The sequence below is a fragment of the Mesoplodon densirostris genome, chromosome 16 (assembly GCF_025265405.1).
Source record: "Mesoplodon densirostris isolate mMesDen1 chromosome 16, mMesDen1 primary haplotype, whole genome shotgun sequence".
NCBI lineage: Eukaryota > Metazoa > Chordata > Mammalia > Artiodactyla > Ziphiidae > Mesoplodon > Mesoplodon densirostris.
In genome coordinates, this window is record NC_082676.1 from 87,984,680 (window position 1) to 88,000,647 (window position 15,968).

The window sequence follows — 15,968 nt, forward strand, 5'->3', positions numbered from 1 at the left end:
CTGCGGCTGCAGAAGGCTGAGCCGGGCCCTGTTGTGGACACACACGTCACCCCGGCCTCGCCACTAAGCGCTGGAGGCGGGACTCCAGGCACAGGCGGGGTGTTGGTCCCCCAGGAGGGCAGGAGCTGTGGCCAGGTCCTGCTCGGTTGGTGGCTGCCACACAAAGTGCCGTGGTCCCCGGGCAGACATGGGGGGGCGCCTGGGTGGCTGTGCCATCACGTGACACGGCACGTGGGAAACTCCACAGGCGTGAAGCGTGTGCTTCTGCCTCAGCCCCGCCAGCCACGGGGCTGCTTGTCCTGAGAGAATGGACCGGCTGGGCGGTCAGGGAGGCCGACCTCCCGCCGTCCTGCAGCCCCGCTGCCCGCACTCTGCCCCCTCCACGGCCGCCAGCGCCCGGGGCCCGACACACAGACCTCTGTCCGTCTCGGGGCCTCCGCCCCAGCGTTCGGGTCTCCCCTGGGCACTGGCTCCCGACGTGGCCTGCTTTCTCCACCTCGGGCCCCTTCAGCCTGGGCTCCACGGGACCAGCCGCGCTTTGCCGCAGCATCCTCATCACCTGGGGGCCCGGTGCGTCCGAGGCCCTTGGGTGGTGACGTGCAGGCTGGGCCAATGGGACCCCTGCGTGGCCCTCGGGGTCAGGACTCCTGGCTCCTCCCTGACTCCCAGCTCACGGCGTGAAGGCCATGCCTGCTCCAGTCGGCGGTCCTGCCGTCCTGCACGATAAACATTTCTGGAAGAAGGACTGAGTTTGTGAGATTCAGAGTGTTCACGTTACAGTCGTGGAACGATGGCCGTGCAGAGCTGAAAGAAAGTGACCTTGTGTCCCCTGGTCCTGCCGTCCTGGCCGAGGGTCCCCGGCAGGCGTGCGGAGGTGACGGTCCTCCTGGTGCAGACCCCTGAGAGCCCCTCCCGCCCTCGCGCTGGGAGGGTCCTCTGCAGATGTCCCGCCCCCCCCCCGCCAAGGAAAGGCCACCCAGGCCAGTGGGTGCAGGCCTTCCGGCTCCTGTGCAGTACCTGAGACGTCGTGTCCTTGCCTCCCCAGCTGGGCCCAGCAGCACAAGAACTGGAAGTTTCAGAAGACAAGGCAGACCTGGCTGCTGCTGCATATGTATGACCGTGACCAGGTGGGTGCACACTCGGTGTTGGGGGGCGGGAAGCCCTGTGGGAGCACCCCGTCCAGCCCTTCGTTTTACAGAGATGAAACCCGGGCTTGGGGAGGGACCCGCTCAGTGTCGGGAGTCAGAACCCCTGCCGGGTTTGCCCAGCAGCCGGACTCATCCGTGGAGCTCCAGGCTCCCAGCTGCAGGAGGTGGCTGCCATTCCAGGAAGGCCACCATCCACATGCTTGGAAGTTCCGCCCTCCCCCTGTGGATCCTCGTGGGGTGTGGCTATCAGGCTGAGGCTGGGAGCTGCCATCACCCCCAGACACTCCAGTGTGCGCCTGCTACACACCAGGGCGTCCTACGGGACAACAACCCAGCCTGAGTCAGGGCTCCACGTCACGTGGTCACTACTCCACGTTCTTGGTGGCATCCTTGGGCGGGGGCCTGTCGAGAACTGCACTCACCCGGTGTCTGCCCCTCTGTCCTGTCCGGTCTGGCACGTCCCTCATGTTACTGACCCTCGTGACCCTGATGTGCTTGCAAGGGCTGTCGTGTGGCAGGGCGTGGCCGGCGTTGTTGGTTAGATCCCCACCCGGACTCAGGGAAATAAACGTAAGTGTTCGTCCTCGTAGCTGGTCAGTGGTGGCTTGGTGTCGATGTTGATCACATGACGTGGGTGGTGGCTGTTGGGTTTGTTCCTACAGAGTTACTGATTCTTTCAGTAACAGGCCCCGTGTCTTAAGGGGCTGCCCGTCTCTTGTCACTCTCACTAGCCCTCGGTGACCCTGTCTGGGGCTTTTCTGTTTCCTTCATCCCATCTCCGATAAGGAAGAGCTTCGCTACCCCCGCTCCAGTGGACTGTGACTTCCCACTTCAGCGTGGACTCTCCTGTTTTATTCAGTGGGTTGTAATCCATTTATCTGGGGCCGTCGTCACCATCTGTGGCAATTGTGTAGCTTTCATTACAATTGTTAAGTGGCTCCACCGGCAAGGAAGTTGAGGGCGGACTCTGCCCTGCGTGCACTTGATGGGGGGTGGGCGACCCTCCGTGGAGGAGGCACCTGTGAGCTGAGTTCTGAAATCAGGCCGTGGCTGTTGGGCGGGTGGGCGACAGCGGGGTGCAAAGCCTGGGCCGAGCCAAGCCAGCGACACCGCAGGAATCGGAGCCCCAGGCTGCGGGGTGCTGCCCGGTCCTCCTTCCCCAGGACCACCCCCCACTCCTGCACAGCCCCACGCCCACTCCCCACTGGGCCAGCTCAGGGCACCTGCCCCTCCTCCCTGTGGCCCTCAGGTTTTGAAGTCAGTGTGAGTCACTAGCTGTCTTTGAAGTGGACTTCCGGTCGCCCCTGTTTTTAGCCCCATCTTTACTCTCACTTCCGGAAGTACCCACACAGCCAGTTCCGGAGTCCCAGGCTCGGGGGCCGGGTGGTCTACAGCATGGTTTGCGTTTCTCAGCTTAAGCTTCACCTTCATCAGATCTGCTGAGTCACCATCATTCATCTCCAGCCCCAAAACGTTGTCACTCTTATCTGTTCCTCTACTCTCTTTGTTCTAAGAGATTTATCTCTCTATTATTTTTTTATTATTATTTTTTAAAATAAATTTATTTATATATTTTTATTTTTGGTTGCATTGGGTCTTTGTTGCTGCACACGGACTTTCTCTAGTTGCGGCGAGCGGGGGCTACTCTTCATTGTGGTGCGAGGCCTTCTCATTGCGGTGGCTTCTCTTGTTGTGGAGCACAGGCTCTAGGCACGTGGGCTTCAGTAGTTGTGGCACACGGGCTCAGTAGTTGTGGCTCATGGGCTCAGGAGTTGTGGCACGTGGGCTTAGTTGCTCCACGGCATGTGGGATCTTCCCGGACCAGGGCTTGAACCCACGTCCCCTGCATTGGCAGGCGGATTCTTAACCACTGCGCCACCAGGGAAGCCCGATTTATCTCTTTAAAAACGTATCTGCTTACTGTTGATTTAGTGGCATTTCAGGAGGGCGTGAAAACTGACATCTGCCAGCCTCGGGAACGCAAGCCAGAGTCTGTGGGGAGAAGAGTGGGGGCCAGCAGAGGACAGCGGGCTGGCCGCCGTTTCCACCTCCCCCAGCCCGTCGTCCTGGAGCAAATCCTCGGGGCCCGGCCTGAGGGTGCTGAGGGCTGGACGGTCCCCTTGCAGGCCCGGGGCCCACAGTGTGGACATCCTGTGTGGACATCCTGAGTCTCCACGCGCCACCCGCCCAGCCCTGACGACTGTTCTCTGCCCCGTCCAGGTCCCCGACGAGCACTTCTCCACCTTGCTGGCCTACCTGGAGGGGCTCAGGGGCCGGGCCCGCGAGCTGACGGTGCAGAAGGCAGAGGTGCTGATGCGGGAGCTGGATGAAGCAGGTGCCAGCGCCGACGCCCCGCTGCCGGGGAGGACCCAGCGCGTCCGGCAGGTGCTGCAGCTGCTCTCCTAGCAGGCGGCTCGGGGGTGCAGGGGTGGGGTCCCTGGCCCTCCTGGCCCCTGACCCTTGGAGGGACCACTTCTCTCTCCTGATTCCTTGGCCAGGAATTGTTTATAGGGGATGTGACGGTTTTAACCCCTTCACAGCAGACGCAGTCACTCTGAAATAAGCTGGCCTCCCAGTGACCCTCAGGCCCCCAAGGAAGTTGCTTATTGAGGGAAATGCCTGTTTTTGTCCCCGGGGTGTCTTAGAGATCACCAGAGCTGGCCCTCCCCGCCAGCTGTGGTCCATCCGTGTGGGAGCTTGGGCCCCCCCCCTCCCATGGGTCTGGCGGTCCCTCGGTGCCGGCCGCCTGGCCCCCTGCCTGTGTTCACCTAGGGGCCTGGGCTGTGGCTCATCCATCTCGTCTCCTTCCGCAGGCAGGCCACGGCTCCGCTGGCCACTTACAGGGAAAACCTGGGTGTATTTTCAATAAAAACCGGCCTCTGGAGGCCGTGGCTCTTGTCGTGTGACTTGCTCCCTGCCTGTGGGGCGTGGGCCCCGTGGCCTCCCGGGACGGCGTCCAGGCGAGCCCCTCGTGTAGTCTTCTGGCTGCAGGCTGACCCCTGCTCTTCAGGCCATGTTTCAGGGGACACGCACTGCCCTCCCGCACCTGCCCAGCCGGGAAGCACCTGCTCTGTCCCCCGTCCCCGGAGGAGCGCGTGCGGCCAGGCCGTCTCCACAGACAGTCAGACGTGGTGGCGGGTGACTCTGCAGTTTTGAAACTCTCCACCGAGTCTGTGACGCTCTGCCCCTCGGGCCTGGTCGGCTTCCAGCCTGGGAGACGCATGGGCACTACGTGGCTTCGAGGCCGCCGTGATGGGGTTGGGGGAGCCGCCCCAGGTGACCCCGAGTGAAGCAGGGGGCGCCGAGCCCGGAGTCCTGCTCCCGTTGCAGGTTTGTGAGCCATGTAGCCACGGGGCAGTAGGAAAGCAGAGCCCGAGCGGTTGCGTCACGTGGGCAGCTCTCGTGAATTCCATGCTGACAGCCCGTGGGTAACAGGAGCCCTTTATTCCAGAATGAGGTCCCGGGCCTTCCTGTGGCCACTCCTGGCTCGGCTGGGCCCCGACCGTGGCCCTCGGGGATCTCGCCTCAGAGCAGCCTCCCCAGTTCAGTTCAGTTCAATTCAGTGTCTGAATGGCGGAGGTGGGGGTGGTGGCCTGAGGAGGGGTGACCTGAGCCCAGGAGGGCCACACGTCTCAAGGGCCCAGGCAGGTCCCTCGCTGACCATTTGGGGCCTTTCCCTCTTGTCACCTGTGACCCCGACCCTGGACTCAAGGTCACGCCACCCCACGTGGCGAGTCTCGTCCATGCCAAAGTCTCTTCTGCTTCCCCCCATGAAAGGGGCTGCTGTGCTGCTCCCTGAGGGGCATCTGGCCTGCCCCCCTGCCCACTGGGCACACACACATACATGTCCAGTTTTGGGTGGGAGCCACTGGCCAGGCACCTCCTTCGGCCTTGCAGACCTTGGAGGTGGAGTGAGGAGGCCCAGCCCTCCTGGAGGCCCTCAGGTGAGGTGAGGTCCCCGACGGGAAAGCACCCTGTGACAACAAGCCATCGCAGTTCTGCAGATAATCTGTGGATGATGCAGCCGCCCGGGTGCCAACCTCACTGTTCCTAAGCTTTGGGGCATTTTAAAAACACTGAGAAATAGACGTACAATAAAGGAAGGTCCACAGGACACAGGGAAGAGGCAGGTTCTCTTTAAGGAATCCGGGTTGACTGATCAAGAACATAGCTCTGGGTTTCCTGGCAGCCAAATCGAAAAGGGAAACGTGGTGGGTACTGGGTCCTCGTTTCCTGTTAATGGGAAACGGCCCAGGAGAGCCAGGTGCTCCCCTCACTTGTGCACAGAGGCTCTCGGACACCGACTAGGGGGCTCCCGTTAGGGTGTGCAGTGCTGTCCTCTGCGGCGTCCCCCTGGCAGTAGGTGCAGGGGAGGTGATGCATCGCTTGATGTGGGACCAAGCTCAGGGTCCAGGCGGTTCCTGGGGTCCCTGTGTGGTCAGAGGTGGCACTCTGATGGCCCCAGGGGTCAGTTGATGTGGAGGGTCTGAGCCTGGTGGCTGCACACGGGTACTAGGCTCGCCGGCTGCCGTGTCCGTCCGTAGGCTGAGGAGCATCTCCCTGAGGGGGCGGGTGGAGCGCCCCCACCTGTTGTTGAAGTCCCGGGCGTCCGTCAGGTCAGCGGCCATGGCACCCCGAGGGATCAGGATGGGGCTGGCGGGGCTGGCGGGGCTTTTTCTGAGGTGCGGTCAAGCCCACTGGCCCGTCAGAACCTCAGCCCCCCGCACCCTGGCCCTTAGCCCCCCGCGCCCTGGCCCTCAGTCCCCCGCACCCCGGCCCTCAGCCCCCCATGCCCCGGCCCTCCGAGGAAGCCACCGCCACGGAGCCGGTAGTTGTCGGGTTTATGTCTGAGAAGCAGGTGTTTTCCTGTTGGCCTCGCCTGTGGGATGTGGGGACTCAGCTGCTTCTGCGCCCCCAGGAGGTTCGTGTCCACTTTGGGTAAACTGGTGTTGAGCGTGTCCCGTCGGTCCTGTAAGGATACAGTGACCAGCCAGAGTGTCCTTGATGTGCCGCCCCCACGCAGCAGGAAGGAAGCTGAGACAGAGGGGCCTCGGGAAGTTAGACGCCCGAGCCGGGACCCCTGCCCGCAGTGTGCTCTCCCCCACCACGGGTTTGCCCTGCAAGGTGGGTGGCGGCCACGCAACACCGTCGGGTCCTGGACTCACAGAAGATCGTCTCCAGTCAAAGTCCCTGCAGACCCGGGAGCCGAGACCGCAGCCTGTATGTCTGTTCTGGAGAGTTCGCTTGTGGTTTGGGGCTGATGCGGTGTGGCCAGGGGCCAGCCCTGGAACCAAAGGCAGATCTGGACCAAGAGCCACCCGCCGGCCCCCAAAGGTTCCCCCTCAAGACCAAGAGGCCAGGGCACTGCAGCCGTGGGAACAGACTGTCCAGGGACTGACCAACCCGCGTGGGCCCAGTCCTCACGCCGAGCCCATCTGCCCCCTCCTGACCGACGATGCCAGGGGTCCCCTGATGGACGTCTGCCCGCGGAGGCTTCTCCCAAAAGCCGCACGGCCAGCAAGAAACAGGAGCTGAAGCTTGGAGTGTCCGACAAAGGGTGAGCGGCTAAAAGGTGCTTCATCCGTCCGATGGGCTATGACTCAGCCTTTAGAAGGGAGGAAGATGACACATCGTGATGGGCCTTGAGGACATGATGCTCAGTGAAATAAACCATTACAGAAGGACAAGTACTGTGCAATTCCACTTCTGCGAGGTCCCTGGAGGAGTCAAGGTCACAGAGACAGAAAGGAGGGGGTGGGGGCCCAGGGCTGGGGGAGGGGAGGGGAGTTGGTGTTTAATGGGGACGGAGTCTCAGTTTGGGAATACGAGAATGTTCTGTGCGTGGGTGGTGGTGGTTGCTCAGCAGTGTGAATGGTCTTGATGTTCCTGAACTGGACACTGAGAAGTGGGTAGGACGATACATTTTATGTTTTCTATGTTTTACCACAGTTAAGAAAAATACTTTAAAAAATGAAACAAAACCAACTAGAATGTGAGATGACTGACCCGCCAGCTCCCACCCAGGTGTCGATCTGCACACTGGATAGCGGGGAGGGCTTCTGCCTTTCAGCAGGGGTCGGGGGCAGCCCCAGGGGCCGGGCAGATGTCCACTGTCCCCAGTTCCTAGTCCCACATCCCTTGCTGAGGAGCTGAAGAAGCTTTCAGACTGTCTGAGTCCGGCACGCGGGTCCAGGGGCTGGTTTCGTGGGTCAGACGACAGACGTCAAACTTGGCAAAATGTGCTGCGTTCGTGTCAACATAAAGCAGGGCCAAGGGATCGGTATCCCCAGAGGCTAGGTGCTCTTGGCTCTCCTGGGCCCCAGCCAACTGGCCCGGCTCTGGCCATTTCAAGGTGGGGGCAAGGGGAACCTGAGAATGGAGGCCTGGGTCCCCTGCCGAGAGAGGGTGGGGCCCAAGCCCTGGACTGGGGTGACGAGGGTCTCACTCACACCAGCCCTCTGCCCAGTCCCCCTCAGATGTGCATCTGGACTGGGGTGACCACCCCCTGGGGTGGGAGGTGGAGGTGCTCTGGTGCAGGTGACAAGCAACCCACCACCTGAGGGCACCAAGCTGCAGTGATCTGGATGCCTGGGCACCGGCCCGGGAAGTCCAGGCCTGCAAGATGGGCCACCGGCTTGGAGGTCATGGGGTAGAGCCCCCGCCTGACGTCCCAGGCGCGTCCCCCCAATGAAGACCCGTCCCCACCAGAGCCTCTGCCCAGAAACAGGGTTCCCCAACTCCCTCCGCCATGCACGGACACCCCGGGGTCACCGTTGTTCCCAGCTGTGTCTCTGCCTGCCAGCGCCCCTGCCCCCTCAGCTGCATTCAAGCCACCAAGGCCACCTGTGGCCGGGCTGCCCAGAGCAGCAGCGCATTTGTATTTTTATTTATTATTTATTTATTTATTATTTTTAAAAAATTTGTTTATTTTATTTATTTATTTTTGGCTGTGTGGGGTCTCCGTTGCTGCGTGTGGGCTTCCTCTAGTTGCAGCGAGCGGGGGCTACTCTTCGTTGCGGTGCGTGGGCTTCTCATTGGGTGGCTTCTCTTGTTGTGGAGCGCAGGCTCAGTAGTTGTGGCGCATGGACTTATTTGCTCCGCGGCATGTGGGATCTTCCCAGACCAGGGCTCAAACCCGTGTGCCCTGCCTTGGCAGGCGGATTCTTTTTTTTTTTTTTTTTTTTTGCGGTATGTGGGTCTCTCACTGCTGTGGCCTCTCCTGTTGCGGAGCACAGGCTCCGGACGCGCAGGCTCAGCGGCCATGGCTCACGGGACCAGCCGCTCCACGGCATGTGGGATCTTCCCGGACCGGGGCACGAACCCGTGTCCCCTGCATTGGCAGGCGGACTCTCAACCACTGCGCCACCAGGGAAGCCCGGCAGGCAGATTCTTAACCACTGCGCCAGCAGGGAAGTCGGAGCAGCACATTTTTAAAACCTTTTCTGCCAGGATCTACCCCCTTCCAACCCAGCAGGATGGCTTTTTAAATTTGTTTATGGCAAATTAAAATAACTGCCATAAAATGTCAACCAACCAATCAGATTCTTTTGAGAAAACAAACATCACCTTTGAAAGTGGTTCATTTTGACACCTATTCTTATAAGTTAGAAAATAAGCGCCTTAGCTTCTGGGTCCTGCACCTGGGCCCAGCGGGATGTCCCGGGAGGTGCCGCGGCCACGGTTCCTGCTCTGGGTCCACGGCAGAGAGCGGGGGCCTTGCGATGGCGATGCTAGTATTTTCCCTCCTTACAGCTGTACCCACCTCCTCCCACCAGGACCCGCTGCCAGAAAGCCGAGTCTCTTCCCACAGCAGCTTTGGGCCAGTTCCGTGGGCTCCGGAACATTCTGCCCCCACCCTGCAGAATGAAGCTTGGTACCTCGGCTGTGCCCCGGGCGAGGCGGGCTCCCTGCGCCCCACGTCCAGCGCCAGCTGTTCCAAACCGACAAGAAGAGAAGGGCGCAGTGAAGCCCGCGCTTCCCCTCTCCCAGCCCCCTCCCGGGCCCCCCGTGACGTGTCGTGGCCCCAGCCCTGCTCTTCGTTATTAGGCAGCTTCCCCTCCCCCCACCCCCCACCCCTGCCCCAAGGTCTGTGTGCTGACTGGTGCATCCTGGGTCGTTCCGTTTGAACCCCCTGGAGGGTCACAGGGTGCCTGGCACTGGAAGCCCTGGGCCTTGCTCTCCCAGCCCACCTTGCTCACCAGTTCACGTCCCGAGGGTAGCCTCCCCACATGGTCAGTGACACTTAGCGTGGTCAGGCTTTTTAATTTGTACTCATCTGATGCTCCCCAGTGTCCACCCTCCTCCAGGAAGGCCCTCTGGTGCCCAGCTGGGAAAAGAGGCTTTTCCTGTGTGCCCCCAGCCCTGTGCCTCCCTCCGGTCCGGTCGGCAAGCTCCGAGCTCCAGGAGGGCGGAAGCCGCGGCTTGTTGGCCCCCATCCAGCTCATGGAGAAGGTGTTGGGAAGGCATCGGTGTGATCTCAGCACTTTGTGCAGAATCCGCCAGCATTGCTAACCTCCTGCTATGTCCCGGGCCCCGGCCCTCCACCCACCGCCAGCTGGCCCCTCTGTGTGCTCTTCCTCAGAGAGGTGACCTCCACCCAGAGACAAGGAACCGGTTCATGGGGAGGGTCTGGGGGCAGATGTGGAAGAGGAGTTGGGGAGGGGCTTGTGGAGGCGGCTTCCCTGCAGACTCCTGCTCATCCTTCCCGCCTGAGCCCCGCCTGAGCCCTCTGGGTGGCTGCTGCCCCTCGGCTAGCTGGTCTTCTGCTAAGGGCGTCTCTGTGGTGGCCCCAGGGCTCAGGGGCCTGGCTCCAGGGGCAGAGTGCTGCCTGGGCACGGTGCCCAGGACCTCTGAGAACGGGGTGGGGTCTGCAGGAGACCCGCTGGACCCAGGGCAGGGCCTGGCACGGCACAGAGCAAACGGGAACGCTGGTCTGAGGCTGGCCTCTGGTGGACGTCATCCCGGAGCCCAGCAGCCCCTGCCATCTGCCTGCATCCCCAGCTGCAGGTGGGTGGCACCTCTGTGCCTGGCAGGTGTTGTCTGGTGACGCTGGCCCTGCTGGGGAACCAGATGGGGAAAGTGTGGAGGGGGATGCAGGAGGGAGCAGCGGGGAGCCCAGGGGAGGCCTGTGAGGGGCTGCTGTGCCCGTGGGGGTGGGGGGACGCCCTGGAGGGTCTGCAGGGGGCCCAGGTGCAGACAGGCAGCAGCGATGCCCGGGGGTGTAGGGATGGAGGGAGGAGGGAACCCAGCTCTGCCCTGTGGTGCGGGGCCTGAGAGAGGGAGAATGGGGTCAGACCTGGGTGGGGCTCTCCGGCCGGGGTTGGGATACGCAGCCTGTGGTGGCCACGGCAGAGAGCCCAGTGGGGGGGAGCCATCCGTCCTTCCGTCCTGTCTCCATCACCTGCCAAGCACCCCAAGCTGGGAGTGACTCAGACCCTCCCCGGCCCTGGGACTTTGTCCCATAGTCAGGCCAGGCCTCTCGTGGTCAGCGCCCCTGCAGCCTGGGCACCGCACACAGGGCCTGGGCCGGCGGCCGCGTGGTGAAGGCCAGGGTGGGCGTGGTGTCCAGGGTGGCGGCGCTGAGGCCAGGCTGGGGCAGCAGGCGGTACCTCTGCAGAAGGCCTGCGAACAGCAGGAACAGCTCCGACCTAGCCAGGCTCTCCCCGACGCAGACGCGGCAGCCTGCAGGGGACGCGGGGTGCAGAGTGGGTGCCGGAGGCCGTGGCGGGGCAGGGGGAGCCCTGTGGGCTGGGGACCCTGAGCTCTCGAGGCCCCGGGGACCAGGCCGCCGCCCGCGGGGCTGCGGTACCTGCAGAAAAAGGCAGGAAGGCCGCCTGCTTCACGAAGCGCCCGTCGGCATCCAGGAAGTGGCCCGGGTTGAACTGGCGGGGGGTCTCCCACTGCGTCTTGTCCAGGAGCACGGAGCTCAGGAGGGGCACCACGGGCGTGCCCTGTGAGGGTGGCAGGTGGACAGATGGACGCCCCGTCCACCCAGGCGGAGACCACGGGGAGGGCGCCCTGAGGGGGGTGGGAAGGCAGGGCAGGGCCTGGCAGGGGTCTGCTGGGGGTTCGTGCTTAACCCCAGGTGACCCCCGTGGTGTGGCCCCGGGTCTGCTGTGAGGGGCTGTGAGGCCGAGGGCTGCCCCCCAATGAACCCGTCTCCTGCCTCCTACGGGGAGCCCTGGCATCAGGCACCTGAGTCCCTGAGACCCACAGCCCCATCCACCGTGAACGAGAGGAACAGGTCGGGGTTGGGGGAGCCTGACCCTCCCACCTTGGGGAGCAGGTAGCCACCCAGCTGGGTGTCGGAGGCTGTGCACCGCGGCACATGGGGAAGGAGGGTGATGAAGCGCTGGACCTCGTGCAGCACGGCGTTGGTGTAGGGCAGGGAGCGCTGGTCCTCCAGCCGGGGGGGCGCCCAGGCCCCAGCACTCGGTCCAGCTCCTCCTGCACCCGGCCTGCGGGCAAGAGGGTGGGTGCCAGCGTCCTGGAAAGCCTCTGCCCCTCGGTCCTGGGCCCTGCGGGAACGGGCTCACGGCCTCACCCTGCACGCTCGGGTGCTTGCCCACCAGGAGGGCGGCCCACTGCAGCGTGGTGGACGTGGCCTCTGTGCCAGCCATGACCATGTCCAGAGCACAGGCCACCACATTGGCCTCGGCAAACAGGCCCCCGGGGTCTTTCCCCTGCAGAGGTGGGTGGGGCTGGGCTCAGCTGGAGGCTGGCTTCATGGACCCCCCGACCCAGCCCCAGGCTCAAGAAAGGCATAGAAGACAGAGGCCTGGCGGGAAGGATAGCGCCAGGATCTACAGAGCACCTACGACATTCTGGGTTCACCATGGCCTCCCAACCGCCCCATTTCACAGATAAGGAGACTGAGGCTCAGAGAGGCCCCCCCCAGGAGGTGGAGCTATGGCATAGGGCCAGCACGGCTCCCTCCCCAGCCCCTCTCCTCCTGGCTGGGGCCCCGGGATGCCCCCCAGGCCTCTTGGGTTGTGGGGTGGGTCTCGCCCGCACCTGGCCCTGCTGGATCAGGGCGTCCAGGTAGCTCCGCACGGGCCCTCGCCCAGGCGTGGGGGGCCGCCGTGCCTCCAGGAGGGTCCTCAGGATGGCCCGCACCGCCTCCACCTTCCGCAGGACGGGCCGGTGCAGCTGGAGGAGGGCCCCGAGCCAAGGGTAGATGTTGAACAGCTGGGGTCAGGGGGCAAGACGGCGTGGTGGGGGGGTGAGGGCACAGGCGCTACAGCCCCACCTGGCGAGGGGCGGATCCGTACTCCGGCAGGTGTGCTCACCTGTGGGGGGGGGCCCTGGCGCAGCCCCAGACCCCGGGTAGAGGTGCCACAAGGGGGCACCCGCTCCCTGCTCACGGGGCCCCTCCCTCACCCTCCCCGTGGGACCAGCAGTCCCAGGGGGCTCTGATGAAGTCGTCCACCTGAGTGCCGGAAGGTGGGGCCGCTCAATAGGTGACCCCCCGGGGGTCCGTGCAAGTCATAGCGGGAGCCTGCCATCACGACCCCTGCTCCCCACCCACCAAAGCGGGGACGAGGGAGAAGGGCGAGGGCTGCCGCTGTGGAACTAACTTTGGATGTGCTGCGTCGTGAGAAAAACAGAAGGGGACTTGCAAACTTCAGAGTTTCAGCTCACGACGCCGTGAAACGGGGCTCGCGGCACAGCCTGTCTGACACGGCTGTCAGCCGCCCTCGGGCTACACTCGCACCACCGTGTCCCCCAGAATGTGAGCCATCACACGGGGCACAGGCATGGAAGGCCACGGAACGTTCTGTCTCCCTGGAGCCCCCGACCCTCTGGCCTGCATCTTCCTGGGGCTCCCTGGCGGAACTCGGCCAGGCTACTCTCGGGCGGAGGCCAAATCTTCCGGCCCGTCCGAGCCTCCTCCAGCCGCGAGGGATGACTTAGAATCAGGACCCAAGCCGTGAGTGCCCGCCCCACGCCCATGGGCTCGGGTCCTGGAGAGGTGGGGCTGAGGAGTGCACGTGAGCCACGCGCCAGCATCCGTGCCTACCCCGCCTCAACATGCGTGCCTGAGCACGGTATGGTTGAAACTGGTAACGGTGGCCACAAATGAGAACAGTTTACATTCTGGAAAAGAATGAAATGCACACAGCCCTGGGGGTTCTGAGAATCAGGACTGATCCCTGTGATTCCTGACCCTGAAGGAGGACCCCCGGTTCAAGGGCTGGGGGCCTGGAGGACATCAAGCCCCATGTCCGGGGAAGAAATGCCCGGCTCCCACCCGCACCTCCGAGCAGATGCCTCTATTGCTGACGGAAGGTGTGGAGGACGAGGCGAGGACCGCTGCCCCTCGTTTCCCAGGAGCACAGGAGACTGGCCTGGGGTCGCGTGGCCGGTGGAAGCGCGCCTGGGGCCTGCCGTGCTGCTTCCCCGAGGCGGCAGCTCGGCTCTCCCTGCCCCCACGCACCAAGCGGGGAGCAGCGACCTCTCACCTGCAGGCTGGGCGTCCCCAAGAGGACCATGACCTGGTCGATGAGGCCCATCAGGGACATGAACACGGGATCCCGGTAGTCGAACCGCTGGCCGAAGAGGAGCATGAAGGTGATGTTGGAGGGAGCCCAGCCGAGCAGGGCCAGCGGGAAGGGCCGGCCTGCGGGTGGAGAGAGGCCTCAGAGCTGAGGGGCCCCCGGGAAGGGGGTGCGCCAGCCCCCACTCACCTCCGTAGCTGTCCATCTGTGCCGTGAGGCACCTCAGCTCCTGCAGGACCTTGACGGCCACGGGCGCCCTCCCCACGCCCAGGCCGTGGAGGGTGCGCACGGTGAGCTTGCGGGCGGCCCTCCAGCGCTCCCCGGAGGAGAAGAAGATGCCTGCGGGCCGGACACCCCCGTAAGCAGCCCGGGTGATGCAGGAGGGAGCAACGGGGGGCTGACTGACGGGGTGGGGGCCTGGCTGGGGCCTCCCTCCCTCCCCCAAGCCTGGCCCCTGGAGCTGGCCTCGGCTGGCCCAGCCCTTTCTGGTGTGCCCTGGTCCCCGGTGTGCCCAGCCTGCCACGTGGACACCCTGGTGCTCCCCCTGGGCCACACTGGGAGCACTCTCCCAGCTGCCGGAGGTAGAGGGACCGACCCTTCTCCTTGGTCCCTCTCTGCCTGGCAGAAGCCCCCTTACCCCACCACACACCTACCCCCGCCTCCCTGGATGAGCTGGAAGATGGCGATGGGGGGTCGGCCGGCCAGCTCCTGTCCGGTGCCCACCAGGGCCTCCCTCACCGCCTTGTAGCCGGTCAGCACCACCGTCTTCTGGCGCCCCAGGTGGACAGTGAACACCGGCCCCTACTGTTCCTTCCGCGAGTTGGCAGGGACAGGCAGGGATCAGCCTGCTGCCCCGCCCCCAGGTCCCCTGGAGCCCCTCAGGCCCCACCCACCCATATGTGGAAGACTCAGGGAGGCCCCTGGGCCTCTGTGTGTGCCCCCTCCCTTCTGTCCTCCTGGCACCCCTGCCTGAGACGGGAGGGCTGTTGTGTCCCCAGTTTACAGATGGGGAAACTGAGGCCTGGGGGCGGGAAGTGAGTTGCTGTGGATCACACGGATGGAGCAGGGCCTGCACTCCTGTCCACTGCCCGGTCTGCCACCGGCGTGCAGACGGTGGCCTCCAGGGCCTGGCACTGGGCACAGGCCTGAGAACCCTGGTGCCTGCAGCCTGACTTCGCGGGTCATCACGGCTCCCCACCCACCTGCAGGGCCTGGGGGCCACCAGGCGGCCTCATGATTGGGTCCTGGAAGCACCTCAGCCAAGTGATCATGGGAGCTGGAGCTCAGTCCGGGGGGGCGGTGGGGGGCAGTGGGCGGGCTGGATGGCCCTCGAGGGCGGGGCCAGGCCTGTGCCTCTGCTTCACCGGGTCAGCCAGCTCAAGGTGGGCAAGGGTGTTCAGCCTCCAGCCCAGGTGGGAGGAGCCACACCCACCAGGCCGCGGGCACTTCTCTGCGCTGGTCCTGGTCCTTCCCGCCGCCAGACCTCTGCCGCCCCCAAACCTGGCCCTCCTGCAGGCACTCATCAAAAGCTGCCTTCTCCAGTGAGCCCTCCGGGCCTGCTACTCCTGGCCCCCTGCTCCTTGGTCTGCCCATCCGTTTTTCTGTGGGGTGGAATGTCTTTCTCTTCCCCGAGGCGACGCAGGCACTTGGGCCTCCTGTGTCCCCTGTCGGCCCAGCATCAGGCTGGGCACGAACCTCCCACCCCACAGGGGTCCTGGAAATTGGGGGCTCAGCTTTCCCGAGATGGGGCTGGGGTGCCTTCAGGGCTGGCAGGGGCCCAGGCGCAGAGCCCAGCCGAGGACGTGCCTGCCCTGACCTACCTCCATCAACGACTGGTCCTGCTGTGACACTCGCAGCAAATGTAGGCTCCCGATGAGGGGCAGCGGGCGCGGCCCCGGGGGCCAGCGGGGGGCCGGGGAGGAGGTGTGGGTGCAGGTGCGGAGGAGCCCCCAGAGCCCCAGGAGCAGCAGGAGCCCCACAAGCAGCAGGGCCATGAGGACAGCGTGGCGAGGCCCCAGCTCCCTTCCCGGGCGCCGCCCCCCCTGTGCCTTATAGGCCTCCGGGGAGCCCCACCCATCCCACCACCCGAAGAATGTGGAATGAGCAGTTTGCAGGGGACAGCCAGGCGGCTTAAAGCCACAGGCGTGCGTGGTATGTGAGGTCCAGTCTGTGACAGGGGCCTAGTGGGGCTGGGGGCCATCTGGGGGCTCTGCCTTGCTGGGGAGCGCACCGCATGGCGGCCAGTCTTCTCCCCACAGGTCTCGGCCTCTGCCCGGTCTCCCCATCAGAACCGGGGCTCAGGGGCCTTGGGCCCCGTCCTCCC

The 15,968-nt window shown here is 64.3% G+C and overlaps 2 protein-coding genes across 4 annotated transcripts in view; one reads left to right on the forward strand and one right to left on the reverse strand.

Annotated features, from left to right (window-relative positions):
- Positions 1 to 4,047, forward strand: part of C16H7orf50 (chromosome 16 C7orf50 homolog) — a 98,695-nt gene extending 94,648 nt beyond the window's left edge. For all 3 annotated transcript variants that reach the window (XM_060077731.1, XM_060077730.1, XM_060077732.1), the window contains 2 exons: positions 1,046 to 1,127; positions 3,369 to 4,047. In XM_060077731.1, the coding sequence (XP_059933714.1) occupies positions 1,046 to 1,127; positions 3,369 to 3,554 (268 nt within the window). In that variant the 3' untranslated portion in view covers positions 3,555 to 4,047. The remainder of the gene's footprint in view (positions 1 to 1,045; positions 1,128 to 3,368) is intronic.
- A 5,255-nt stretch (positions 4,048 to 9,302) lies between these two features.
- On the reverse strand, positions 9,303 to 15,639 carry LOC132476128 (cytochrome P450 2W1). The gene is given in 11 exon segments (XM_060077885.1): positions 9,303 to 10,205; positions 10,444 to 10,829; positions 10,957 to 11,098; positions 11,422 to 11,561; positions 11,564 to 11,605; positions 11,692 to 11,830; positions 12,162 to 12,335; positions 13,610 to 13,767; positions 13,835 to 13,984; positions 14,299 to 14,446; positions 15,448 to 15,639. Coding segments are annotated over 10 exon segments (1,482 nt in total). The 3' UTR covers positions 9,303 to 10,205; positions 10,444 to 10,632.
- Positions 15,640 to 15,968: the final 329 nt, after the last annotated feature.